This window comes from Apus apus, chromosome 5 (genome assembly GCF_020740795.1).
Source record: "Apus apus isolate bApuApu2 chromosome 5, bApuApu2.pri.cur, whole genome shotgun sequence".
In the NCBI taxonomy this organism is placed as follows: Eukaryota; Metazoa; Chordata; class Aves; order Apodiformes; family Apodidae; genus Apus; species Apus apus.
Window position 1 is genome coordinate 24109239 of NC_067286.1, and position 27728 is coordinate 24136966.

The 27728-nt window shown below is 34.0% G+C and overlaps 1 protein-coding gene across 3 annotated transcripts in view; it reads right to left on the reverse strand.

Annotated features, from left to right (window-relative positions):
• The window catches only part of FUT8 (fucosyltransferase 8), a 107048-nt gene that overhangs the window by 18217 nt on the left and 61103 nt on the right, over positions 1-27728 (reverse strand). For all 3 annotated transcript variants that reach the window (XM_051620994.1, XM_051620995.1, XM_051620996.1), the window contains 4 exons: positions 26578-26693; positions 26277-26442; positions 20843-20957; positions 16459-16696 (listed from right to left, as the gene is read on the reverse strand). In XM_051620994.1, the coding sequence (XP_051476954.1) occupies positions 16459-16696; positions 20843-20957; positions 26277-26442; positions 26578-26693 (635 nt within the window). The remainder of the gene's footprint in view (positions 1-16458; positions 16697-20842; positions 20958-26276; positions 26443-26577; positions 26694-27728) is intronic.

A 27728-nucleotide genomic window follows, 5' to 3' on the forward strand; every position in this document is an offset into this window, starting at 1 on the left:
TTACATAAAATTAGAAGTGAGCACGGTGCATACATCTACTTAATTCAAATATATAATCCTTCGATAAAGCAGAGCCATTTGACATCACTGATGAGAACACCTGTGTAATCAAACACACAGATGTGTCAACAATTCTAGGAAACTTTTTGACAACTTTCTAGTTTTTTTTACCTTTATACTGTGAACAGTGAATAAAAAACTTCCTATCAGTCTTCATTAACTGTAAAAAGGATGAGATAGCAGATGCAGTAACAGGAAAACTTACAGCAAGGGGTTCTTTTGTCTTGGACAGAAATAGTGAAGAGTAACTCTTTAGTAACCCAAAGGAGCAAACAACTCTCTGCATGAGCCATACAGCCCTACAGGCAAGATTCTTATCCTACTGATTTGGTAACTTTTTTTTTTTTTTTTTTTTTTTTTTAAGTGTTTGTTGGAAAATTACTAATTCACAGTGATCTTGTTCCATTTTCAAACAGGCATAGTTTAAAGAACTTCAGTGGAAATTTTGGGTAGCAGAATATTGTTTTAGTTTACTCAGAAAGAAGCTGCAATCAAAATCAACAATACAGTAAATACCCAAAACTCAGGTTGACAGGCAAGCCTACACACTTCAAAAACATTGTCACGTTCTTGATTGATAAGAATCACAGTAGTTCAACTGATGATAATTAAGTAGAATTCAAAATACAGAATCTTATCCTCGCATTTCTTCAGTTTTTAGCTTTGCATTCGCTAAATTTTAGAATTCTTTAGTTCTTCAAATTCTCAGCTGTATTTTGTTAAAAAACAGGTAAGTCAAAAAAGATCATGATCCACACTACTGCTTGATTCTTTTTCTCATATTAGTAGCTCAAATCACAGTATCATTATGTCAATCAGGTCCAATAACCTGCTCAGTGTAGGTTCAACTTTAATATTTGATCAGAGAACCACCTAATTATTTAGGTTAGAAGATATCTTGATTTGTTACAGTCGTTCACTTTTCAGCAATACTTCAAGTCACTTCTTTCAATGTGACTTATTTTACTTTTACAAATGCCTAAATTCTGGTCTATAATTATATTTACAGGTGCTATTTCTCAGTTTGGATTAATCTAAATAATTGTCCTCCAAAGGTCTGCAACTTAATCCATTTTTCCTTCACTGAGTAATCAAAAGATTGAATGTTTATGTAATAATTCATAAAGTACTGCATTACCTCTAACACTCAATCTTTTTTCACAACAACATACTCTGGAGGAAAATCACTGACTTGTATAGAAATTGATCTTTATTTAGATGACCCACGTCAGTTGCACCACCTAGCTCTTATTTATTACCATTTTAAAAATATGTTTATCATCCATAGATCAGTAACACAGTTTCAATTTCCAGGAATTCCACACCCCACCCCTCCCACCCCCGATTACTTTGTAAACACTGAAATGAGTTTTTTGTGTTACTTGAAATAGAACTTTGTTTCCCTGCAGTACCCCAATATGCCTTGATTGCTTCTTTTACATCTCACAGGACTCGTATAATTTTTTGTGATTTAGCATAATCTTTCTGTCTACTTTTCACATTTAATCTTTGTTCTCCTAATTTAAAGCCCATCTAGAGACTCTTGATCTTTGTATGTTTCGTATCAACTCCTTTGAAGCCTGAAAAATGTTGGCTTGGTTCAAAATAACCTTGGCATTTTGTCATTCTACCTTACCTCACTTCCTGGCATCTGAACATTGGGCTCAGACCTGCATTTGAATGGCCAAAATAACAGTCTCGTTTCAAGTAAGAATCAATACTATTAGTTAATGTTCAATGAAACCTGTTTGAGCACTTTATTAATTCTCCTATTATTTCAGAAGTCATCCTTAAAAGTATGCCAAGAAACACTGTGCTAAGGACACTCAAAGAAAAATGGAATAGCTTCATTGCTTTTGTTTCACAGTACAGACTTACTTGAGCTGGTATCAACTTTCATGGACTAATCACAGCTCTACTTAACCAAGCTCTAAACATGAAAGACTTACTGCCAGTTTGAAACCCCACCCCAACTAAGCGAACCATTCTAAATTAAATCACATAAGGTATGTCAGAGTGATAGGAATGTTGTTAAGATTAGCATAGGATATGGCAAGAGGGACTGTGCTGAATTCTCACAGGGCTCCTTGTTGTCTTGCTGGCTACTGTTAACGTATCGCAAAGACAGCAGGTTCATGGTTCAACAATTTCAATGATATTTTAATGCTTTTCTTTGCAGAGGAGACAAAATAAAAACTGGGAACTATGCAAAGTTCTGCCCTGTTATGCTATTTATGAACTGTCAGCCAGCTCAGAACAAAGAAAAGGTGTGTTTTTATCTGCTCTGTGCTGCAGACTACATCTCCTACAACTATCTTTTGTGCATTTCCAAACACTGTTAGTCATCCAGGAAGAATTCAGCCATAGCTGAATTATAAAATGGATTTAAAATTAGATAAAGAATCCTATTTTTCTTCTAAAGTAGTCAAAGATAACTTGTATATCCAAGTGTTTCTCCTTCAAGATTTTGCATTGTACATTTTTAATACAAAGTTTTTGAACTTGATTTATCATTGCTTTCTCACTAGTGTTCCAATTATTAATTTTTTTCATTATCCTTTATCTAATCAAACCCTTAGATGCAGGCAGATATTGAATAAATAAATTTGCTGCAATTAATTTTTAACGAAAATGAAAATACAGTCCTTTTTTTCTTTTTTTCTTCCCCCCTTGCACCACCCCCCCAGTTATTTGCCATATGGGTAGTGTTGTTCCATTTGTTATCCCAAGAGGCTGACTCTTGATAGCTTCCGGAGCGAATAAACCAAACTGTTTTCAAACATGCCAACATTTGTTATATTACTTTTCTCAACTCAGCACTCCCAAGGGGTTTTTTTCTGCATCCTTTCCTCTCCTCTCTTCCACAACTCTTGCACCTACCCTCACGTACTGCCATGTCTCTTACCACTCTCCACACTGTTTGCCTGTTGGAAAGTGACATCCCTCATCAGTCACTGCCTCCCACTTGCTGATAGCCCTGAATACACACACTCAGGTCATCTATTTTGAGGACTTCTGAGAGACATTAACAAGACCTACTTCTTTTGGTCAAATTTGGCCAAAATTCATCCAATATTGTCCTAAGTTAGGGGAAAAAAAAAAAAAAAGGAGCAGATAGAAAGGTACAGCACAATGACAAAACTTTGCCTCTTCCAAGAAACTTGGCTAAAACAAGTCTCTACCAAATATAATGTTTTATTCGCACCTCCCAGAAGAGTAAAACTTTGACAATAGTCTTATTTCTGCTCCAGCAAACCCCATCACTTCCAAAGCACCTGAACTGCCAACCTGTATTTGTAACACAAGTTCCACTGACTTTCAATAGCATTTTTTGCCCATGTCACTCTGTCTTTGAAAATCCCACCCATAATCAAAACCACAACATAGTGCTCTCACTACTGTCCTAACAAGTACAGAAATTTCAATGCCTATTCTCCCTCTTGAAGCTAATGAAAGCATGAACTGAGTGTATCAATTTCTGCATTTGAAATAGTTGTATCTCTAAAAAACTCCCTTTTCAGTAAGGTCAGGTGAGCTGTATTATAAAGACCTATATTGTTCCACTTAACTGAAAACATCTCACCACTTACTAGAAGCTTTTTATAGCAATTATCATACCACTTTGAGAGAACAATAAAAAGTACAGATTTTTCCTTTCCTCAGTTGTTTAGATTACCAGCATGCCACCTGGACAGTTTACAGATGCAGTGTATGATTGCAAAAACTGACTTTGTGTAACAGTCTTTGAAAGCATTTTGAGCAGACTGCCAAACTCAGTAGAAATTACAAAGGTTACTAGTAATATATTTTTTCTTTTATCTGTATATATTCAAACTACTTCCAAACTACACTCCATTTCATCTAAATAGCCTATAGGGAAGTGGTACCTGTCTAAGATCTCCAACTTCCTGGCTATCATAAAATATCATAAAGTGTATTTGAAAAGGCAAATGGCCTTTTATAAATGAAAAGGGGTTTTGCCAAGTTATCCAGGTTTAGTAATTCATGCAAACAGTAGTAAGAGTTCATTATTTAAAAGTAAGATCTTACATAAGGAGAGTTGAAATAACTTAGGAAAGCATACAGAAAAGATCTTTACAGAAATATTAAAGAAAAACTAATTTTGGATTTGATTTGCAAGAACTTCACTGAAGCTCATTCTCTATTCATTCTAATGTTAATTACTATATACCTGGAAATACTTCCAAATGCTTGCTTTGAATATTAGGTTCTTTTCTGGAACATTAAATAAACAGCTTATTTTTATAAGACTCCTTCAACGGCTGCAGGGACTTACCTGAAGGGACTGATCTCTGGCATGCATATACTAATTGGACATACCTAGGAGCCTTTAACAAGCATGCAAAAAGTCAGACAACCTCAAGACTCTATTTTAGGAGACCTAAACATTTCCAACAGGTCATGATAACAGAGCTTAATACCCAGAGTGGGCTGTGCAGGCATTTAGTGGAAAAGGGCTCCCAGTTTGGAAACAACACTTACTGTCTTTTTGAGGTAATGTAACTTGAGCTTCCAATCTTGTCTTGTCCTAATCTGAACACTCGGAAGGCTCTTCTTTCAATGCATTACTGAAAACACCTGCATATGCAAGTTCAGATGGAAAACAACCCTCAAGGTGCATGTAGACTAGAAGATGTTTTAGTTAGTCATAAATAAAACAGCAGAGAATAAAACAGCTATGCTGTTGGAAATTCATAGCAGTGAAGCACACTCCACCTTAACAGTTCCTCTGAAAGAAACTGAAGCAGGGATACATTCTATGAAGCAGACTTCATATAGACTAACATAGAAGAGGGAAACACAAGAATGTAACCCTGCAGTAATGGAAAAGGAAACTTTTCTGGTCTTTAGCCATAGCATGTATGCCCATTTTCAAGTGGTCTATGATCTGAAGACAGAATTTTGTATTTTCCAAAGAACATAAAGGGAAAATGCAATGGATTAATAAAAAAACAAGATAACTCACAGATAGATGTAAATGTTTTCTCCATAATTATTACAGTAATAATAAACTATTATTAATTTCCACACTATCAGAAACTTAAAACCCCTATGTTTCTTATAGGAGTTATGGGCACTTGCAAACAAAACACCTGTGTTTTTGAGGCTTATCCCAGGATTTATGTAACAGCAGGTAAAGAAAATAGGTTCTAATGATTTCTCTATAAAACATTTTAGATGGTATTTGTGGACCTATAATGGCAAAAATATAAGAATATAGTAAAGGTTTTTTTCTCGGAATATTAAATACTTATGTTAACAAACTAAATGTGTGTCTTCAAATATAAGCAGAAGACCAATTTAATAAAATGCAGGTTTTCAAATTTCTTATCTTTTTAAAACACCAGGAAGGTATCTGTGTGTTGAGGGCTTAAAGACTGAGAATCAAGTAAAATGCAAGAAAGAGTTTCTGCCTTACAAGTCTTGGTGCAGCTTTCAGCTATTTCACATGGTGAAAAAACTGTATTCAGTACCATTTGTCTACTTAGTTGATTCTTCATGTCTAACAAAATAAATAGCAATAGAAGTATATTTTCAGTATGACATTATGAATCTATACAAGAAATAGATCTTGAATAATTAGCTGACATTTTTAGTTTGTTTTTTTACTCTTTACTCAAATGCAAATAGACAAGAACCCTTCATTATAATTTCTGTCATTTTGTCCAATACTGAGTCTGTGATTTACTGGAACCTTTTAGGATAATCAGTATTCCTTCAGCCATCTTCCATTGTTCTGTAGAACAGCAATTATAAACAAACAGGAATTATAAACAAAAGGTTTTGTTGCAAAATGCTTTCAGTGACCCTTGTTAGAGAAAAAGCACTCAAAGAGTCCCTTATGAAGATTTCAACATGGGAGCCTTCCTAAACTCTTTTACAATGAACATATGAAAGATTTTTATAATTTGTACTATGATCTTCTTTCAGTGCTTCTTTCATCCCTTGATCATCTATTGGTCCTTCAGATTTTCTGGCAGCTTCCTTATTCTGCTACGTTTGAAAAAGCATTTTATATCAGGGGTTTTTGCCTTTAGCAAGCTTCTCCTCAAAATCTTTTAATTCCTTACTACATTTTCATGAGTCATTTGCTAGAAATTACATTGCTTCCTATTTTTGTCATTTATACAAAATTTGTTTGGGTTTTTTACGTTGTTGGTATTTTTTTTAATGCCTTTTAACAACATCAAGCAACTTCATAGTTGCCTTTTTAGAAAGGTTTATTTGACAGGTGGTATGAGTTTGGTCCATGTTTCGTGTAATCTCCATGCACTAGTCCTGACTTATTTTTTATGTAGCTCCTTTCTTTCTTTTTTCTTTTTTCTTTTTTTTTGTAATGAAATATTGTAGTGGATTGTTTGGATTCTGTTATTTAGTGTTATTTGTTATTTTAAGCAGACATAGCTATTCATCTGCTCTATGACACCATCTGTTCTTCTTACATAAATTAGTATGAGTACTGAAACATCCCATAGGTTTCTGATGTGCTGTCCTGGCTATACACACATTTCAAATCAGGAATCTGCTCCTCCACAACAATAGGAGAAGCTAAAGGCAAGACAACTCTATCATATCAGTGCAAATCTCGACTATGTTTCTCTCCCCTTCTTTTTCTCAGTTTCATCTGTCTGGAAAAGATTACTTAGTTTCTGAGGTCTGAGAGAGGCATACACAGCATATAATCTTACAAATGATACACAGTATCCTACCCTCACAGAAGCTAAATTTGATTTACCCAAATTCTGATTTCTAAAATTTCTAAGATGCAAAGATGACGGGTTTATTTTCTCTTAGATAAGCAGATGGTCACTTCAGATTTTTATTTTTTTTTCCCCATACAAATTCACTTATCTGGTTTATTTGTCTTCCTGTCTAACTAAACTTCCACTCTTGCTACAAAATGTTGAAGTGTACAGTAAAAAAAGCCAAATGTCTTAACACATTTCTACTGGAACACGTCAACTATTGACAAGATACTCTAAATACACGCATTAAAAAAGTAAAATCAAGGTTGTAAAATAACTAGAATACACATATCTTTTCAGAGCTTATACTGGATTCATATTTTAAGATAATAGTATCTGGTTTCTATGTCCAACAGTGGGAAAAGGTAAAATTAGAATGTCCATTGGAATGCTGACTATTAAACTCAAACTTTAAGGTGTGTTGCAAGAGGTGTCACAAGAGATACTATGCTGTCTTCCCATGTAAAGTTATCTTATACTCTCCTGCATCATTATGGATTTTAAAAATAATAATGGAAAGTAACATAATTGCAATAGTGAGTTGCACCTAAGAACTTAAAATTCAGTATCTTCACTTGCATAAGGAACTGCAATTTAACATGTTAGATAAGACAGCATTCACAGATATATAGTGACAAGAAATATGAGGCTATGTAATAAATGTTTTCTTAGAATATTAAATTATTATTCATTCATACAGTATTTTAATAAAGGTATAGCCTGCAGTACTACCCAAATGTTTTTAATTGTCTTCAGGGTTTTTAGATAATTTTCAAAAAAGGTAATTATGTAAAGAATAACAATTTTAAAACTTCATTCTTCAACAAATTCAATTTTCAAAAGCATTCTTGACTGCCTAAGCAGTTACGTTTTAGACCCAACAACTGGTAATATTCGTTACATATCAAGCTTACTCTAATAACGAGAGCTACATAACAATGTTCTGTTTATTCTGGTAACTCAGTAATATTCTTCCAGACAGAGTGTGTTCATGGAGTAAAGAATGTTTTGGTCCTAATCTTGTTTTTTTTTTTCCCTTTCTCTTAGTAACAATCCTAGCTGCACTGCTGGCCATAAAATTTGCTGGAAAATTATCCTCAGTCATAGAAGTTTTCCTAAACTGACAAAAGACGAAGCAGAGAAGGGCTCAAAGACAATTTTAACACAAAAAATAATGCTGAACAATGCCTAATGACTGCAGCAATGTAGATGACTGAGCCTAAAAACAGTACCAAGAAGTGAAGTGCTGTAACTGTAATACAGGTTGCAACAGAGTATCTACAATAATAAAAAATACTGCCTTTTTATGTTTTCTTTTTTAAAGCTATGTATTGCATTCTTGAAATTCTTACTATGTCCGTATCTAAAAAACTGACATGGGCAAGACTTCATTGCTACACAACAAGTAATATAACAACATATAAAGAACTTGAGGAACACAAATTATTAATTGTTATGGAGATAACTAATACCTGTATGTTGACAGTCACAGCATTTAAGTTAATGTTATGACAACACCCAGACATGTTCCAATTGTTACATTTCTGCTCCTTTTCCCTCTCTCTAGTCCCTCCAAATCAAAAGTCATTCTGAAGATTTCTATTTTATTCTCAGACCTGTGAACAGAACAATGCTGTTCTTCAAAACTTGCTTTTGTATTTTACTACTTGATTCTACTTCCCACCAAATAAAGAAATTATTTTGTTAAGTATCTTCATTTCTCTGCCATGTCTACAATGAATGCCAGGCTACTAAAGAGCAGGATGGGATTATTAACTATGAATAATTTTGCTGCATACTATATTTAAAAAATAACACAAGAGTTTAATGTCTTCAGGAGGATTTCACTAGGTATAAAATTACTCACCCTACTAACATCTTCTGCTTTGTCTATCTTACTGGTCCTAATTCTGATGGCAAGATTTTATAGTCTATAATATTATCTTCCTCGAAAATACATGTTGCAACAAGGCTTTTAAGGGGCTTCTATAACAGCAACAATAATTAGAGGCATTTTCCAATCTTCAGACAATGACCTATATTATATAAATGTAGCTATGACAATAACAGATATTCTTAAGATTAACTCTAAATATTTTTTTTTCTGAATTTGGACAGCTACATTTTCATAACAAGCAAAAAGCTTTAACAAGAATTTAAAAATAATTAAAAAATAAATAATATACTGCAATTGTGGGCTACAAATAATGGGCTACAATTTAATTTATTTTAGGATTAAAGGAAGCCTCAGCTCTTCATTTTTGCTGCAACACGCAGATGATCTATATAAGTAAACCCTTTTAAAAGAAACACAAAGAGAAAAAACACAAAATGCTTAACAGGATGTTGGAACTGAGTTCAATTACATTACAAGATACCTTCTAAATACAAATTTCTTTTCAGTATTCTGAAGATATTTTCTTTTTAAAAAAAAAGTATGAGAAGAACTTTTCCAGAAACTACTTTTTGTATAAATAAAAACTAGTAAGAATCAGTTCACAGCAGGAAAAAACTATGATCTTCTCTACCGATGGTTCCAAACAGGATCACAAAGTCTTTTGAATTACTTGCAAAGCTACAGCAAAGCATGCTGTTCAGTTTCTCTGAGATCCAGAAAGTACCATCTTACATTTTATAAAGCATGTAAATTTCATAAAAAGCAACACAAAGTACTGACTTGCAGTGATGAAATATGCTGTATGCCTAATTCTTAACTGAAAAAGTGGTAAAACTGAAAGCAGACTTGGTAATTTTATCTGGTCTGTTGGTTATAATATTAGCATAAACATACGTCAAATTAAAAAAAAAATAATTAAAAGGCACAATTTTTTTACTTATGATGTAAAAATCTTACCAGGAAAGAACATAATTGTTTTTGGAATATACCCCCGCTGTGTAATTTCAAATCCACCTCTATCATGTTTTTATTTCTGAATATTATATACTCTCAAATATTTTTGACTCAAAGACTTCTAATCAGAAGAGGATTTCAAAATATTCCAAATCACCTTAATTTTAAAGTCCATTTCTAACCATTAGAAAGTATCTTTTTTGAGAATTTGTAACCATGTCTACTCTTGGTAGGAGATTTGCAGTGACCTCAAAAAAAATTATGTATAATAAGGCAGGCTCAATAATACAAATCAATCTGTCTCCCCCTCCATCCCATCTATCTTTGTATATGAAGTGTTTTCCTTCACTTTAAGATCAGCTGGTTAATGAGTTTGACTTCCATTTGATTCTAAGACTTTGCATCTTTTATTCCACTAATAGTTTTGTGCATAAAGTTAAGCACTGATTTGACATTTGAAAGTGAAAAGGATTGCTGTGTGTTCAAAGACAACACCCAGATCTTTAGTTATGCTTCATGTTTCTTTCCCTGGATTTACTCACTTTGAAAAGTACTTTACTTTAAAAGGTAAATACACCTTTAAAAAAAGTGTCAACTTATTTTTCCTTTTATTTTTCAGCTGTTGCAATCTCTTCAGCAATAGCAGGAAAAGGACCATTTAAAACGAGACTACTTGTGCTCATCCAAGGCAGAGCTCCTCAGTTGCTGATGGCTGTATTCAGTTTTCCCCATCCTAGCCTGTTTACTGTGTACCAGACCACAGCTTCCACTGGCTCACTGAAGTCACAATAACCTTCCACGCCACACGTGCAAAATATTAAAAGATTGAAAGAGAGATAATCCACGGTTTTCAAGAACATATATAATCTTGATGAAATGAAGATGGAGAATCTATCACAAACCCTGAACAAATTATTACAGTAGTCAGTCAATCTTTCCCCCATGCAGAAATGCCAAAAAACGGGGCAGGATCAGGTTTTTAAACTTACTTAATTTTAAAATTGAATTATGTTCTCTAATCTCTTACTGTAAAGCAGATTTTTCTGGCCTTGAATTTAGTGCAGTTCTTCTGAAAATCCTTTCATATTTATCAATATCCATTCTATAGGCCAGATAACAAAACTAGACAGGGTGCTGCAGCCTTGCCATTGCTCTGCAACATGAAAATAACTTCTTGCTACTATTCAATAATCTTCCACTTAGACCTTCCACTTTGCTCTCTTAGGCTGCTAAATTGTTCTGAAAACTCAGACCTACTTCATTGAAATTCTAAGGTCCTTTCATTACCACTTTCTAAATATTTTTTCATGTTTACATACACAAATGTCTTTATCTCGAGTATCTTAAAAGCACGTTCACAATATCAATAGCTTGATTTCAAGATTAACACAACTGAAACAATGGAAAGATACAAGATAAATCACCATTCCCCAGCGCCACAGCAGTGTAAATATGCTTGAATTTAAATGTAAATAATGAAAGTCAGTATATAAAAAAAGTATCAAGAATTAGAAACATAAATGGATCCATTTTTTCTGCAAAATTTTATAACAAAAAGTGAGATACAGGAGCAAAATGTAGTTAATACAATTGTATTCAAGTTAAATGGTTTTTTTTCAGGCACTAAACATGAATATAATTTAGGTAAAAGAAAAACTACTGTCAAGGAAGATTAGTTCATGAAATTAAACTTTATTTATTGCAAATCTGCAGAGCATTTTATGGTTTCAGTTTGTAATTTTCATTTAGTTCTTTTGATTACTGTTGCCTGTTGCTTTAAGAAATTAAAAATTAATTTTGTGTACCCACAGTATCCTCTATCTTAAATTATACATATAAACATATTCGTTAATTCATATTTTAAGATTCTAGTTCAATGAATACTTAAAAGCTGGCACTACCACCAAATGAAGAGCTCTACCATTTTTTCCCCTCTGGGTACCCCTGTCTAAAAAGCACTCATTTGTCAAACCACAGCTAGAGGCAGCAAAGTCAATATTCATAGGTAACTGCAGGAAACTTCGTTTCAGCTTTCCTTTTTTAAGTTCTCTTTCATATTACTGGTTTGCAGGCCTTATGATAAGAAACACACACTGATAGTTAAAATACGTAGATGGCCCCTCTACTTCCATATACCTTCATTCCTCATCATTTAATACATATATGACTCCTAACCATGTATTCATTTGTCTTTTCTCATAATCTGATTTTTTTTCCCCATTTATTATATGGTTCTTTTATTCTTTTCTCTAGGTATTTTATAGGCCACCTTCAATGTATTACTGGGAAATGACACAAGGACACCATAAACCAGCAAACAAAAAAAAATTGTAAGAGGCCTACCCTGTTGTAGCATGTTTCCACGATCACCAAACATTACGACCTGGCAGTTAAAATATTCATGCTCAATATAACTATTTCAAAGAAAATTAATAAAAAATCTAGTATGTCTTCACAATTTCTCTATATTTTGGCTCTTATTAGTAGCAAGTCATACATACTTTTTATAACAATTCCTACCTAGATTATTCATAAACAGTTTGGCCACAGATAACAAGGAAAAATGAACTACAAGTAAATTACAATTGCAGGCAGGATATCATTTTAAAATTTAAAAGAACATGCATAAAATGATCTCTTACTAAGATTTGTTCTCTAGAATGACAGTATGAAAGTGAAATAAAGAAAAAGGAAAAATTATGCCACAGTGTAAAAATATCTGCTGTATTTGCAGAAACCTGTGACAGAATTCTCAGTCTTTCAACATATTGAAGCTAGAAAGATTGACATGGACTTGTAGGAATACCACATCCAATGCAAAGAACAATTCCTGCCAGAGGTGACAAGGAAAGAGATGATTCCTTATTCTCTGCACAGATGAGAATATGCCTCCCTCATGTTTTGCTATCCGACTAATATCAGCTTGTCAGTATCATTCTTCCTCAGAAATCAAGCCATTGCATTTAGAATTTAACACATTTTATAGTGTGTGTGGCTGGCTAGTAGGCTACCCATGGAAAGACTGTCTTTCACAGATGAATGTCTTCTAGCTGTAAAACAACAAAACTGGAATTGTTTAAAAATTTTTATCACATCAAGGTATTTCATATGTTCAACCTTCAAACTACTTATTGTGATCTAAAAACATTTTTTAAAAAACAAACATCAAACTGTAGGGACCTAGGAGGGAACATAATTTGTACTTTCACCAGCAAGAGCCCATATTGCAGCAAATCATGAGCTATTTTAACAGATTTTCATGGAAATACACAGTATTTTTGAGCCATGTGTGCATAAGTGCTCCAGAACACAGTTTACAGCTTATTGTGCAAGGCTCACAAAACCGCCTGCAACTGAATTCTGGGGTAACGCAGAGCTGTCTGCCCAGAACCATGCCCAGATGGTGGTTTCAGTTGCTAACTTTGTCAAGCATGAATAAAACTTCAGCTTTTTCCAATCTTGTTTTCAGTTTCTACTTATTTTTAGAAAACTTCCAACCATTTCTAAGAATAGTTCCTTCAAAATAGGAGAAACTGATCCTTTGTAGGAATTCTCTTTGACACAGCTTACCCCTTATTTTCCTGTTCTTCATGTACTTTTATTCTCTTCTAAAGCAGCTGGTTCTGGATAGTGCCAGTTCATGAGAATAAAATACCAGGTTATTATTAGTCATAATCAACACTTCCCACAGTTGAACTAATTTAAAACATTTGTCCAGATCTCACAGTTCAGGAGGATATCCACTCCCAACTTCTGTTCAAATCAGGCATAGCCATGAGATCAGGACATGTTTAAGCTAAACAGATCTTGAAAGCCTTCAAAGATGGGGACTGCACGCCCTCTCTAGGGAACTTGTTTGATTATGTCCATGATAAAAAGTTTTTGCTTTTAATCAGCGTTGTTCTTGGTGTGGTTTCTAAAATAAGGACTTGAAAATGTTCTTTACCATCCACAGAAGACAAAAGACTACCTTACTGAACTAGAGATGCGTGCTTGCTTTGAAAAGGCAAGTACTGTTTCTGCATTTTATTGTTAACAAAGTTCCCCATAACATTCACCCTGCCCTGCCTTCCTCTGAATTCAGCAATGTTATGGGATCCTGAACCTTCTAAGAATCTACTAACAGATAAGTGGAGGAATATTTTGAAGTAGAAAAACATTTGTAAAACCTATTCCACAGATACAACAGTGGAAACTATGAGATCTGGTTGACACACACAATGTATGGGATCAAGTACATTTTGGTGAAGTTTAAATCTTGTTATGAATTAACAATTAACTCAAACAGGCCATGGGCTGAATTGTCCACTGCACAGGCAACTCTCCTTCCTCTACATATCCTCGAGGGCACACTTTCTCACTAAGCTGCTAATCAGCCAGATAACAGAGAACTCCAAGTACTATTTGCATCCAATATGAATAAGAAACGTTACTGATTCTCTGGGGGAAAAAAAGAACAGAAATGAAACATAGAAAACAACACACCACTCTCAAAAAACATCAAACCCCAGCATATAACACAACTCCCAAGAATTTTCAGTAGGAAGTAAAAGAACTCTGAAGTAATCATTCCAAGTAGCACAATTGTTGAAGACACAGACACTTCCACCATATGCAAGTAGAAATCTTTGAAAGGTAACAGTTCTGCCCATAATTAGCTTAAGGACTTAAATAACTTAAGAAACTATGAGAGACATAATCACTATGGAATGACAACTGAAACCTGAGACACTTGTCAGAACACACAATTTTTCCCTGTTCAGAAGTAGCTATGGGACCGGACACATGTTCCACCATTTCAAAGACAGAAAGAGAGATGAAGTGAAGGAATTAATATCTACATTTTTCTTTTCCTCTCCTTATTGGTGTTAATTTCCAAGCCCAGTGTCTAGTTCAGAGTTCTCCTGTAACACAGTGTAACCCTATACCTGTCAGAGGTGAAGGAAAGGGATTATTTTTTGTGACTCTAGGCACAGGGCACCCTCTCCAATGACTTGGAGATTTGGTCATTCTTCTCTGTGTCAAACTTCACACTCCATCAAAAATCTGTGCATCAGGAGAAGTCAACAGAAAAATTAAGACGATGGGGGGAAACCAGTTTCTGTCAACCCAGAACTGAAAAGCTCTGCTTGCTAATCCAAACAGACTGTGTATTGTCTTTATGGCACTGAGATAGTACTGGTCTGCAAAAGTCATGCTGTAGCTCCTGTTGTTCTAATGAGAAAACTGTATGCTAAAATAATACCCCATCAGTGCACTGTCTCTTACTCATGAGTGTAGTCTACACAATTGTCTACTGAAATCCCTACAGTTTTTGTTACATGTCACAACTAAAACCAAGTCACAACTGTTCCTGCCAAGTATAACCTTCAGGACATAGTGCAAAGGAACTCTTGAGTCTCTTCTTGAGTCTTTAGGTACAATTAACAAATAATAAAAAGTACAAGTCCTTCTTATTTGTCTTTAAACAGACACTTACCAAGTCAAAATTCCTTTCTGGAATAAGATTAATGTGCCACATGCTATAATAAAAATTTGCATCAGTGCTGATAAACAGAACAGCTATAGCCTGAAAAGTAGCACAACATCTCTCTTACCATTTCTCAGTCTAAATTGGTTTTGTCCACAGCTTAGACCATTCTATACCCATTGTTAACTTATCTACTCATCCAATAATTATGTGGACTGTAACTGTAAATAATACAAAATATTATTAAAATTAACATTCACATCCCACTTCTTTGTAACCCAACTGTTTAGTTATGTTTTTTCCAACAATCTCCTTTTATCAATGAGGACATGTCACTAGATTTACCTACACTTCATGAAGAACAGTCAGTTGTATTATTTTTGCTAAGCTGAGCCCTCCTTCCATTTACTTTAACATTTATAAACTCCCACTGTAATACCAGTTAGTCTTAGAAAAAATAAGAATGTCTAACAGAAGAGGAAGAGTCAATAAAACCTATGTTTTAAAAACCTGATAATTGTTCACATAAAATTATCCCTGTAGAAACTTTTAAAAAATCCTTCCTAGTGTTTATCAGAAATAGAGAGAAAAGTTACCATATCGCCAGCCACCTCCAATTGTGCTGTATACCTACTCAATTTTGACAAATACCTGAAAAATATATCGCAAGAATTATAAAACCAGGCAGATGTTAAAGATGATGACTGTGAGAGTTCCATTAAAATGAATGCTGTTTACTTTGAGACAAAGGTATCTAATGCCCATCTAGTTATTCAAGCAAAACTCTTCAGCCTAGTATAAGAATGGATCAACTTATTGACCTACAAATAAAGGAGTATTTAACATTGCCACTATTTTTACAACCTGAATTTCAAGTCAGTTCAGTTTACATTAAAAATTCTTCCAATTGTTTCATTACTTTGTGTGTGTGTGAATGACTATAGCATACCATTTTCCTTTCCTTTATATTTGGTTTTAAAGCTTACCAACAACATCCTCTATTTCATATTCTCTTCCCATAAAAATTGGACTCATATCTGGCAGACAACACAGTGGCAGACTGCTGAAGAATTATAATTTCAATCTGAAATATCCAAGTTTTATATCATAAAATCTCTGCCAAATAAGAGGTATCTTAAGGGCAGTACTTTTTTCAATACAGTGAAAAAATAAGATGTAAAAGATGCTTATGTATATAATAGCAGTCATAGTTATTACGCTCCGCATAACGGTAAAGAAAGAGGGATGAAGTTATTCATAAATGAACCTGCAAAAAACAGGGAGAAATGATTTGAGTTATTAAGTCTTACCTGACCAGTGTCCAGTGGTGGTACCTGATCTGTCAGTACACGTCTCACTTACAGGCCTAAACACAGTCTCCCAGCCACCGGTAGCATAGCGCCAATTCTGAGACTCCAGAATGAGTGTTCGCTGGGTGCCGTACGCAATCATGAAGCAATAGACCACATGGTGCAGCTGGCAGCCATAGCCACAGCCTTTGTTGATGTTACACACAAGTTTCTTAGCTTTGCTGCAATCCTTCGGATTCTGTAAATATGGATGAAAAGTGAAGCTGAAGAGAAGATATACACAAAAGAATACTTTTTTTCTGAAAAAATGACAAATGTCATAAACTACACAAACCATCCATAATACATCTCATATTAAAATGGATGACTGAGCTTCAGCTCCATGAAAATTTTATGTGAATCCTTCACTGTGAACATGAACAGTTATTGAACATACTTCACTATCCAAATGTAAAACAGAATACTTTCAAGATTTTAAATTACTTCCTCATTTGTAAACCTGTCAGAATAAGCTAACATTTGGACTCAAAAGTTCACATTTCATCAATATGATCCTCAACGTTGGACTGCTTTTTCCTTTGCCATTTTTCCAAGTTTGTTAGTTCTCTTTCAATGAGTATGCATGCCACCCACCAAAAGAAACTTTCCACCTGTCTACAGGATACAGAATAAAACAAATTTTTATTAGTGGACTGTTTCCCAAACTAACTGACCACATACCACACACAGAACATAAAACACACACCTGATCAGACTGATAAAAACCAGTATTTTAATCTGCATTCACTCTCAATAAAATAATATATGACACTTCCACAGTTCAAGAAGCAACAACAAAGCAGGCAAATGTCTATGTGATGTGAATGCTCTGTTTAAAAGTACAAACTAATAAATACATTTAGATACGTGGACAACAAAACAAGATAATCTAGAGAAGCATTTACTTCTGTAAAATATAGTACTTTGCCGTATCCATTCATCCTTGCATGTGTCTAGACATTCTTCTACATTCCAAAATGGATTTTTTTAATAAAATCTCTAGGATGAAAAGTTATTTTTCAGTTAAGCTGTAAGAAACCTGGTATTTGAGTGTCAGTATCAATTCTCTTCCTCTCACACTAAAACAACTTAATTTTTTTTTTTTTCTATAAAGTTGCAACAAATAAGGTCTTTCCAAAACCCAAAAATCACCATCTGGAGAACTGAGATCATCAAGTGATCTTAAAAGATAACCTGGATATTCTGAGTCTTAAAATACTAAATAAAAAATTTAATTTGTGTATTCATTTGCATAAAGGCAGGGAGAATAGTTCAGATCTGGAAGAAAAACGAAACAACAAACCGCAAAACATGTTACTTGAGCATTTTTTTCATTTTAGGGAAAAACCAGCTGATTCAAAACCTAACTAGATATGAAAAACAGTAAACAAAATTTCAATTTCTAATTTTTGTTCCTCAGACCACCACTCTTGTTATTGGAAATCTAATGAGAAATCCAACTTGAGACCAAATCTAACAGGTATCTTTGAGACTGTAACATATCCAGCTGCCACAGTCTTTTAGGAAAAAGGGTTTTTCTAGTATTGTGTACAGGTCCACAAAGAAAGAATTCTTTGGAAAAAAATCTTCTCTCTGAATCTACAGATATATTTACACCATGCAATTCTGTGCAATGATAGCAGGTACATGTAGAATAATTTTCTGCTATTAATTGGTACTGTGTAGAAAAGACTTAAGCTCAAGAAAGCAAAGATAATAGTGCATATTGTTATGTTGCTACTTTAACAGAAATATTAGCCTGATAAAAAAAATTACATTAAGCTTCCTTCTGTCATTTAAAGAATTGTCAGAAGCTGACACAATAATCAGTTACAGAAGTTAATTTTTTTTATTTTGTGTTTACATGTTTTACTTCTATTTTTGAAAGATGTGTCTAGATGTTTTAACTCCCATTTGATAATAACAATTCATACTTTATACAAACTATCTGAAGTTTTAATACCATTGCGCAACATACTTTAACTAGATTGTAAAAAGACATATTATAATCAAAAGTAAACCATTAACAAAATGCATTTACCAAAAACCAAGCCATACAAGTCTTTTTATTAATTTATTTTAAAACAAACTAATAATTTTGCAATATGCTTCTGTTAAGACATTTTTAAAAGTCTTGATTTTAAAGAAAGCATGCAGAAAGGAACAACAGATTCATTAGAGATGTCAAAAGGGCAAGAAACTATTATATTACGACTGTCTTATCACTTTTTTCCATGTAACAAAAATTGTTATAAAAACTAACTTTTTGGTAACTATTTTGAAAGGAATAATCTCTGAGAATTGTTAGAAAATACCAAAAGATAACATTATCTAGACTTCCAATACCTTCAAATGCCTGTGTCCTCTTGAATATGAAAGCATTTAATTGATTACAAATTTGAAGTGGTATGAATAAGGTGGGCCTTTCTAACTTCCTTGCATGCAAATGTAAGTTTATACAATAGTCTATTAACAATATTATGGAAATCAAGTAGGAATCACATAAAGAAACATAATTTGATAACATGAATGCTTACCAATGTTAATATAATGTGCTTACTTGGGTTTTAACATTACTTGGAGCCTTAATTAGAAAGCATATATATTAATATTAGTTTGTGACCTAAATAGAAAGCTAGTTAAAAGCTGTTTTTTTACAACTGTGCTTTTTTCAAATTGCTATACTCAAATTTTAAGACAAGGCAGTATCTGAGCTTATCATAGAATGGTTTGGGTTGGAAGGGACTTAAGATCATCCAGTTCCAACGCCCCTGCATGGGCAGGGACCCTCCCACTAGACCACATTGTTCAAAGCCCCATCCAACCTGCCCTTGAACACTTCCAGGGACAGGGCTTTCACAGCTTCTCTGGGCAACGTGTGCTAGTGTCTTACCATTCATTGAGAACCAACCAACCAAGCACACAAAACATCAATATGTAGAAGATTTTTTAAAATGAGAATAAATTACCTCTAAAGAGATGAAAACCCTTTAACATACACTATATGCCTCTAAATAAATTTTAGAAGGAGCTAACTGGGCTCCCCAGCTCTTTGCTCAGTAAATATTTTTTTTTTCAAATTCACTAGAAATGCTTACACAATGTAAACATTTATTTAATGCTTCACTTTTGAGCTTCTCTTCTCCTAAGTGCCTTTTACTTCTGTTATTCATCGTACATATTTTGAGGTCCTAGTCTTGAACTAAGGCCCTGAGCACTGTAAAACACAATAGGAAGACAATCACTCTCCAGAAACACACATTCCTAGATAAGACAACAAATGGATACAGTGAAAGAAGACAAAAAGGCAAAGGCCATATTTATCAGCACGAAAAGGAGCTGCAGTTCATCACTGCCAAACAGTGACATCAAAAATGAACAAATGAGGAACAGTTCTCAAGAAGTTGAAGCAAGACAATAAAGTGATGCTTTCCGCAAAATTTACAGGGAGTTAGTTCCACAGAAGGGTGTAGTCTTTTTATTTAACAAGCAACAAATACATAGCTTGGTCACAGAAGAGAAAGTCCCAACAGCTGAACTGTGAAATGTGAAACAATGAAAATCTATGAAATAAATTCAGCTGTCTACAAAGAGAAAAGATCAGACATTAGACATGACGATGCAAGACAAAGCAGTGAGACGTGCACGTGCATGGAAAAACCAACCAAGTAACTATATAATGAGCTGCATGCATTCATACATGAATACAAGTCCCAAAACCTTCAGATCAAGTTTTGTATGAATTTTACAGGCACACCCAAGCACATATATTAAAAAGGCTTTATACACTCACAAATAGGAGCTTCTACGAGAAGTCTCACACAACTGTTGAAACAGTTTAGGACTGGACAATACACTACACAAGTACTTCCATTTTGCATACTCGTATATTTAAAAGGGGGAGCTTGTTCAGAAGTTTCAAGGACTTTGACATTTTTTCTTTTTAACGCTATGCAAACGTATGTATACATTCTGAAACTTTTAGGAAAGCAAAACAGAAACCAGAGACTTACTTTTTATAGTAAAACAAAGAATCCAAACAGGTAAGTATAGCCCAGTGAAAACCATGGATCCAAAAAACCCACAAACAAACAAACCAAAACGCGCAACAAAAACTCAAAACAGCAAAGATTTGTTTGAAATATTATAGTTCCATATACATATAAAGCAATGTTTGAAACAAACATTCTAATTTGCTTTGTATGTAATTCATTCATATACAAACATTCACTTAAAACTGTAATGTAATTATCCTATTAAAAGAGTATAGCTAAATTATACATATATACACACATATTTTTTTTATTTTAAAGTTTACCTTGATATAAAAGCTCTACTCTCTTACCTGTAGGTAGGTTATTCTTCTCTGTACCAAATCTGTTAGATCTTTGGCCTCTTTTTCTCGCCAGTCTCCTGCTCCATCTGTTTGACTGAGGTAGTACAAGTCAGTCATTATTGACCTGTAAGCAACAATGGAAAACAATCTTTAAAAGATGGAAAACAGTATTAACATTACTAAATTGGAGGATTAGATGAAATCAAAGGCAAATTAAAGAGATATTCCAATTGTAGCCTCAAAAACAACTTATCTATGCCACCTCCAGCCAACAAAGCTGTCTTCTCCGTTTAAGGTGTTCCATTACTACACAGAATTATAAACAGAAGTGCTACAAAAACTCTTACACTTGCTATAAAGCATTTGTCTCTGATATGTGCTGAAGGAAACTAAACTGCAAAATAGTTCCATGCTAGACACATTATCCAGTGGCTCCAGATCAAAGCGACTCCTACAGTAGCTTCTGTTGTAATGCACTGTTAATTACATCCTACCATCATCTTCCTATGCTTATACAGAATGCAATATTTGAAATATCTTTAGCACATACTACAGTAATCTTTCTATTTTTATTAGTTAAAACTAACTACAGAATATTATTACATTTAGTATACAGTATTTTCTATGTCATGGAGCTCCTTCTGACTCCAGAAGGCAGCAAGAGTTTTGGTTGCTTGGAACGACTGCATGCTACTAATACTCAAATGGTAAAAAAAACACAAAAAATTCAAAAAAAGACTAATGCTCATATTACAAGTTAAGACTACAAAATGTGAATTCTAAGGAATTATCAAATATTAAACTGAGGTTGTCTAATACACTAGAGATCCTCTTCTTAGGGTTAACACATTACAGTGGCCAAGTAAGAGGACAAAGAACTCTTGTCATGAGAAGAAAAATGGTAGCTGTTATTTATTTGCTAAGATTAGCCAGGAATTTTGTGAGAAATAGCCCAAACACACAGGAAGAATGTGACTTTTGGGGGGAAATACAAAGCCAGAAGCAAACTACTCAAATATTTGTAAAAACATTAATAGCTATTCTACAAGTAACAGGTAGCGCAATTCAGACCCAGTAATTTCAGAACTGGGTTTACAGACTGACAGTATTTAAAGTTGCTCAACATTTCCCCACAACAATGTTAAAGTTTGAAAAACTTTTCTTAGTTCTTGCATCTGACATTACAATTTTTTGCCTGAAATTCTTAATAAGCTACAATTTTGATCACTAGGAATTGAAGCACAGAACGAAGGCAGAGAAGACTGGGAGCTGACAAAAAAAGACAATGAGGAGAAAACAAGCATATTTCCTAACAAACTTTGAAGTGCTCATCAGTGAAGTAATACAAGACACTGATGTTGGCAGCACTAGTTAGTACTGGAACCACAAACCTAGTTAGCAACTATTTGTAAATAAACTTAGCAAGTGAGAGACGAGCAGACCATGTATCTATTAGGGAACTATTTCTAATGACACAATATTTAAATGGTAAATATTGAAATAAATCATTCAGTTATAATACAATGGACTCTGCTCCTCTTAAAGCAGTGCTTTCCAATTTATAGAAAGCCTTAGAGGCTAGCAGGTAAATTTAAAAAGGAAATCCATGCATTTCCTTGGGAATTTAAATATATTTTCCTTCCCAATCAGGATGCAAGCATGCTGGATGTTTAAAAGAAAACCTAGAAATTTCTTGTCTAAATATTATTTTTTTTTAAAACGGTATTTCCCTACCATAATTAAAAACAGCTGCACAACCACAGCCAAATTTTAAACAATTTTCAAATGTTCTCTTTCATTGGCCTTAAAAAAATCCTTTCCTGTACCTGTGATGTAAGTAATTAGCACAATTTCCTTTTACTTTATAGAAATATATTTATATTAAATATTTGCATTAAATAACTGAAAATACAAACCCTATCAAATAAAAAAAAAATCTTCCCTCTGAGTACTTAAGTAATTTTTCCTGTTTCTAAGGAAACAAAGCATTGTCCAAATTTGATTTCCTGTATTATTAACCACAGGGACCATGACAAAGCAAAGGCAGTAGGTAAGTTTAAAAAATCAGCCTTACAGATGAAATACAATTATTTTCCATCATTTTTGTTGTAAGAGGAATGAAAGAGTCCTTACATGGCCTCAGTGACTCAACACTTAAGGGAAAGGCAGCTTTGCTCAGTACAATCAATCAAATATATAAAATGACTTGTGGGAAATTTTATGAATTCATGCAAGAGTTTTCTGGTAGTATCCACAATCTTTTTTTTTTTTTTTTTTTTTTTTCTTTTTCCTTATAAAACTCTGAAGTAAACCAGGAACTGAAGAATTCCCAGTTGTTGTCACACAGAAATGATTATAAGGTAGTGTAATTTTAACACACTGTCAGTCATGGAGCCCTTGTTTCTTTGATGGCTACTGCTGGGAAAAGTGCATTTTTTAGGTTTACACCTGCTAATTTCTTTTGAGTGTGACAGACCATCATGATGGCTTATTAATACAAATTTAGAAGATCCACAGACTAATACCAAAGACCAGAGTAAACCTCAGGTAGAGAGCCAAAAAGTAGATGAATCAGTGATCCATGAGCTCAAGACAGCTAAGTACAGACAAAAAATGAGCCTGCACAGGTTTATTAGAGGCTATTGAGGGTTGTACAATGGCAAAAAACATTTCAGACAGTGGCACTACAGATATTTAGGAAGTCAAACTTGGCTTTTCAGTGTATTACTAACCAACAATATCTATTTGTTGTTGTCCATAAGTAAGAAATGTTTAAGATATCACTGTCAAGAAAAGGACATTTGGCAACTTGTTAAATTCCTTAAAAAATTAAGAAGTCCACATATATTTAAAAAAAACCCAAACAACTCTAGCAATAACAAAAAGCCCTACCAAAAAGCTGTGATTCTCTGAGTGAATGAGAGCATCTGATTTGCTCCTTCTTAAATGTATATTATGGTCCTTCCAGTAGAAGAGACCAGATGGACTGTGTGGAGGGAAAAGAGACTGCTCCTTCCCTGGGGAAGTACTGTTTATCCTAAGGGAAAAGAACACCCCAGAGACAGCAGCACAAGACAGGACAAAGGACACACACACAGAGCTGGGAGTTTTCCTGCGACTTACACAGTAAGACTGAAAGATTAACGGGAAAGAAGCAGACAGCCTGACCTCAATGGTGAAAGAACAAATTTCCTTGGGACTGAAGGGAAGCAAGAAGAGCTTTCTGCAACACAAGATAATTTTCTTGTCCATAAGTCGAAGTTGTAAATACACCAAGAACACAGACTGAATATTGCAGAAACATTTCTGTACCTGTTTTTTCTTATGCTATTGCTTTGAACTTCCATGTTGTAAAATATATATATATATATATAACCAAAAACTGTCTAGATCTTATTTTAATAAAACCTAGTTTCTGGCTGTTTGGTTTTAACTTAATTGACTCAAGTTTTCCTTTGACCCCCCCCCCCCCACACACACACACAGGAAGGCCTACAAAGATATACTGCTAGGTCTCAACAGATTTCAGGACAGTCTGCTTTTGACACCCAGTGTGCCAGGTATAGTATTCTTTAATACTTTTATTCAACAAGAAAATTCTTAAGAAAGAAAAAAAAAAAGCAGCTGTTATTGCTTGCATCACAAACAAACTTCTTCCAGAACCACAGTGGTTTCAGAATTCCACGGTGGGATTAATCTTGTAACTTCCAGACATCTATAATGCAGACTTTCACTATTCAATGCAAAGGAGCATGCATTTCTAGTAATGGCTCCACCTCATTCTGCAGTACAGAGAGATGTGAAGATAAAGCAGTCAGAAATACAAAAACTTGCAAGTTGGACTTAACTAATTAATAGTCATTGGTGTAGGAAGGAAAGGAATAAAAAAAGATGCATACTGGGAGGAAGGCACATGATACATTCTAGCATCAAACACATAACTTCAAGGTTCCACTGTGACAACTCCCTGATGTGATCCTGGCTGTATAAAAAAAAGCAGTAATGTGTACATAAGTGATTTTGTTCCCATGATAGATGTCAGTAGGTCTGATATTAGACTATTTCACTTTTGGCACAGATAGTTTAGAAGTACATGAAGAATCAATGACCTGAAGTCCAACAAACTCAAATGGAAAAAGCTCCTCTGGAGAACAACTTCTGAGTGGACGTAACTATTGAAAGTGGCAGCTTCTCTGTTAATTATTACCTGAAGATCTCAAGTCTTTTGGAAAATTTTCCTTCAGACAATCACTGCTTTTATTTCAAGTGAAACATACATAATTGCACTCAGCAGAGAAATATCTTGATGAAATGTAAAGGCCAATTTTATATACATAATAACTCTTGATAACAGAATAGTCCCTTCACACTTTTAATTACAATTATGTGTGACAAACTGGTTTTGAAATTGTGGGACATTAGTTTACAAACTTCAATGGACTATAGAATTTGCCCACATTAATAATCAAATTCATTTTTTTTTCAAACTACATTTTAAATAGTGTTTACTTCTCAAGAATTGAAAATTTTGACTGTTTTTTCTTTTTGCTACAGTATTATTTTCAAAGTCTTATGCTTTACTACTGATGTTCATATACGCAGATCTCAGGTTTTTAGGGAAAGAGATTTAAGGTGGTATATTAAGTTAATTCAACTACTTCCTTATGACTGTTTACTAATGTGACACAAATTGCCATTGCAATCCTGTTAGGAACAGAGTTATATTTATAACAGGTTTACAGACACATTTCACTGAATTTTTAACAGTTTCTGGATTAATTTTGTTCAGAATGAAAAAACTCATACAAAATGTTTTAGTGTAATAAAATAGGTACTTCAAAAAGGGGAGGCCAAAAGATCAACAACTGAAAATGTAATTCCAACACATCTTTGAACAACATAATAATGACAATGTAATTAAAGGTCATTTTAATCTGGAATAGTCTGTTAGATTCCAACTACAAAAATAAGTGACTTTACAGTGTGACAATTCAGCCTGAAATTAAGATATTACCCAATTTTATAGTCATTCCAATTATGTAATATCCCAATGATCAATGTAAATTACATTCTAGTCTTTATGAAAGGCACAATCAGATACCTAAAATAAGTACTTGTAAGGCTGTTTGATATTTTTCTATGCACATATATAAACAGATGTAACTGGAAAACAACAGGAATTCACGACAAATGTCTTCTGAGAAAAAAATAAAAATATAACAAGTTAAAGGGACATACTCTAAGCTGTAGTGATATAAGCTGGATATATACTTTATGTCCCATGAAATACATGTATTAATGTTATGTTCATGTTTCAGAGATGATATTTTAGCCCACATGCCAGCAGTTTATCCTAAGAGATTTTTAAGCAGTGTATCAGTAGTCTACTTAAATCAATCCATAATCCTTTCAACAGAAAAGCAGAGTCAACCAATATAAGTACCTTCCCTGATGACCCAAATCAGACAGAAATTCATCAATGCGTCTTTGCAGTTCACTTCCTTCTAGATTTTTCAACTTCTTCAGTTCACTCTGGAGAAAAAACCAAAGTTCCTTAGCCCCATTTTCAATCTTCCTCCTCAAAATTTCATGGTCTTTTCCAAGGCCTCCTATTTAAAACAAAGGGGGGGAAAAAAGAAAAAGCATCAGCACCTGTAGCTTAATTACTTGTTAAGAAACCAGTGTTTTTGTGATATGGAATACCAAAACTTGTTTTAGAAGTAAAAGAAAATTTATCTACCAACCATTTCCTGTCCGCTTCTTAAAGTTTTCTATCTGTTCTTTGGCCTTTAGAAGTTGCTCCTCTAAAGCATGTACCTTTCCTGCAGCTGGTCCCTGATCAATGGGACCATCTGGTATCCTAGGATATAGAAAGTAAATAAATTATATGACTTATAAAGATAATTGTTATTTTATAAATTATTCACATTAACAACTCAGCTCTCCTCTCATTTTGGTTCCATCCTGTTTTGCTGATAAGCCTTCTTGGCATTTTCTTAAAACCAGAAGAAATTAAACACATTAACATATACAAATATTTTAAAACCACAGTCCCATAGGAGAAAAACAGTGCATAACACAGCTGCAGTACAAAGACTGAACTTGGTGTTAAACCACGCTATTTATGAGACTTCTACTCACTGACAAGGCTCTACTTCTGAAAATAGTATTTGCAGCAGCTTAACTCAGACTATTTTTTTGGACACAAGCAAAGCCTGATGAAGGGATGTGCCTTTACAGGACTCAAGCTCTGGCTACTTTTTATATTCACACATGAAATACATTCTACTCTTGAATGCCAGTCATACAGTTTTAGAGTACCAGAGCTCCAGCACTGGAACTCCACTTTCAAGTTGTCTTCCTACACACTGGCACAAGATGATTTCCATGTATTTTCTGGACTCTCAACAACATCCTAGCTTCTCAAATCTACCACTGTGATTATTTTTTATGGCAACTCTTGCATTCTAAACTGCAGGTCACATAAAACAACATCAGCAACTGTAATAACCATTTGTGAAACCTCTAGTATGTGAGCACAGGAAAAGTATAGAAATATGTATACTGAAATCTATGAGCCATGAATCAGCCCTCATGGTATTACTGAAGTTTGCTCATCATCTCAACTTGAATCCACATACTAATAAACTGAAATTATTAAAGTATAGGAATTTGATACTATCTTCTATTTGCCTCATAAAGGAAAAATTAATGCAGGGAAAATAAAAATCCCTTTGGTCTCTAGAGAAATGACACTTGTGATTAATACAAGAAATAAAAATTATTCCACCTTTTATAAGACAGTTATAAGAGCTGACCCTGAAAAGGAAAAGAGGAAGCCAATGTGTAATGAAAAGTCTTGAGAACTGTAAAGAATACAGAATTGTTGCAGAAC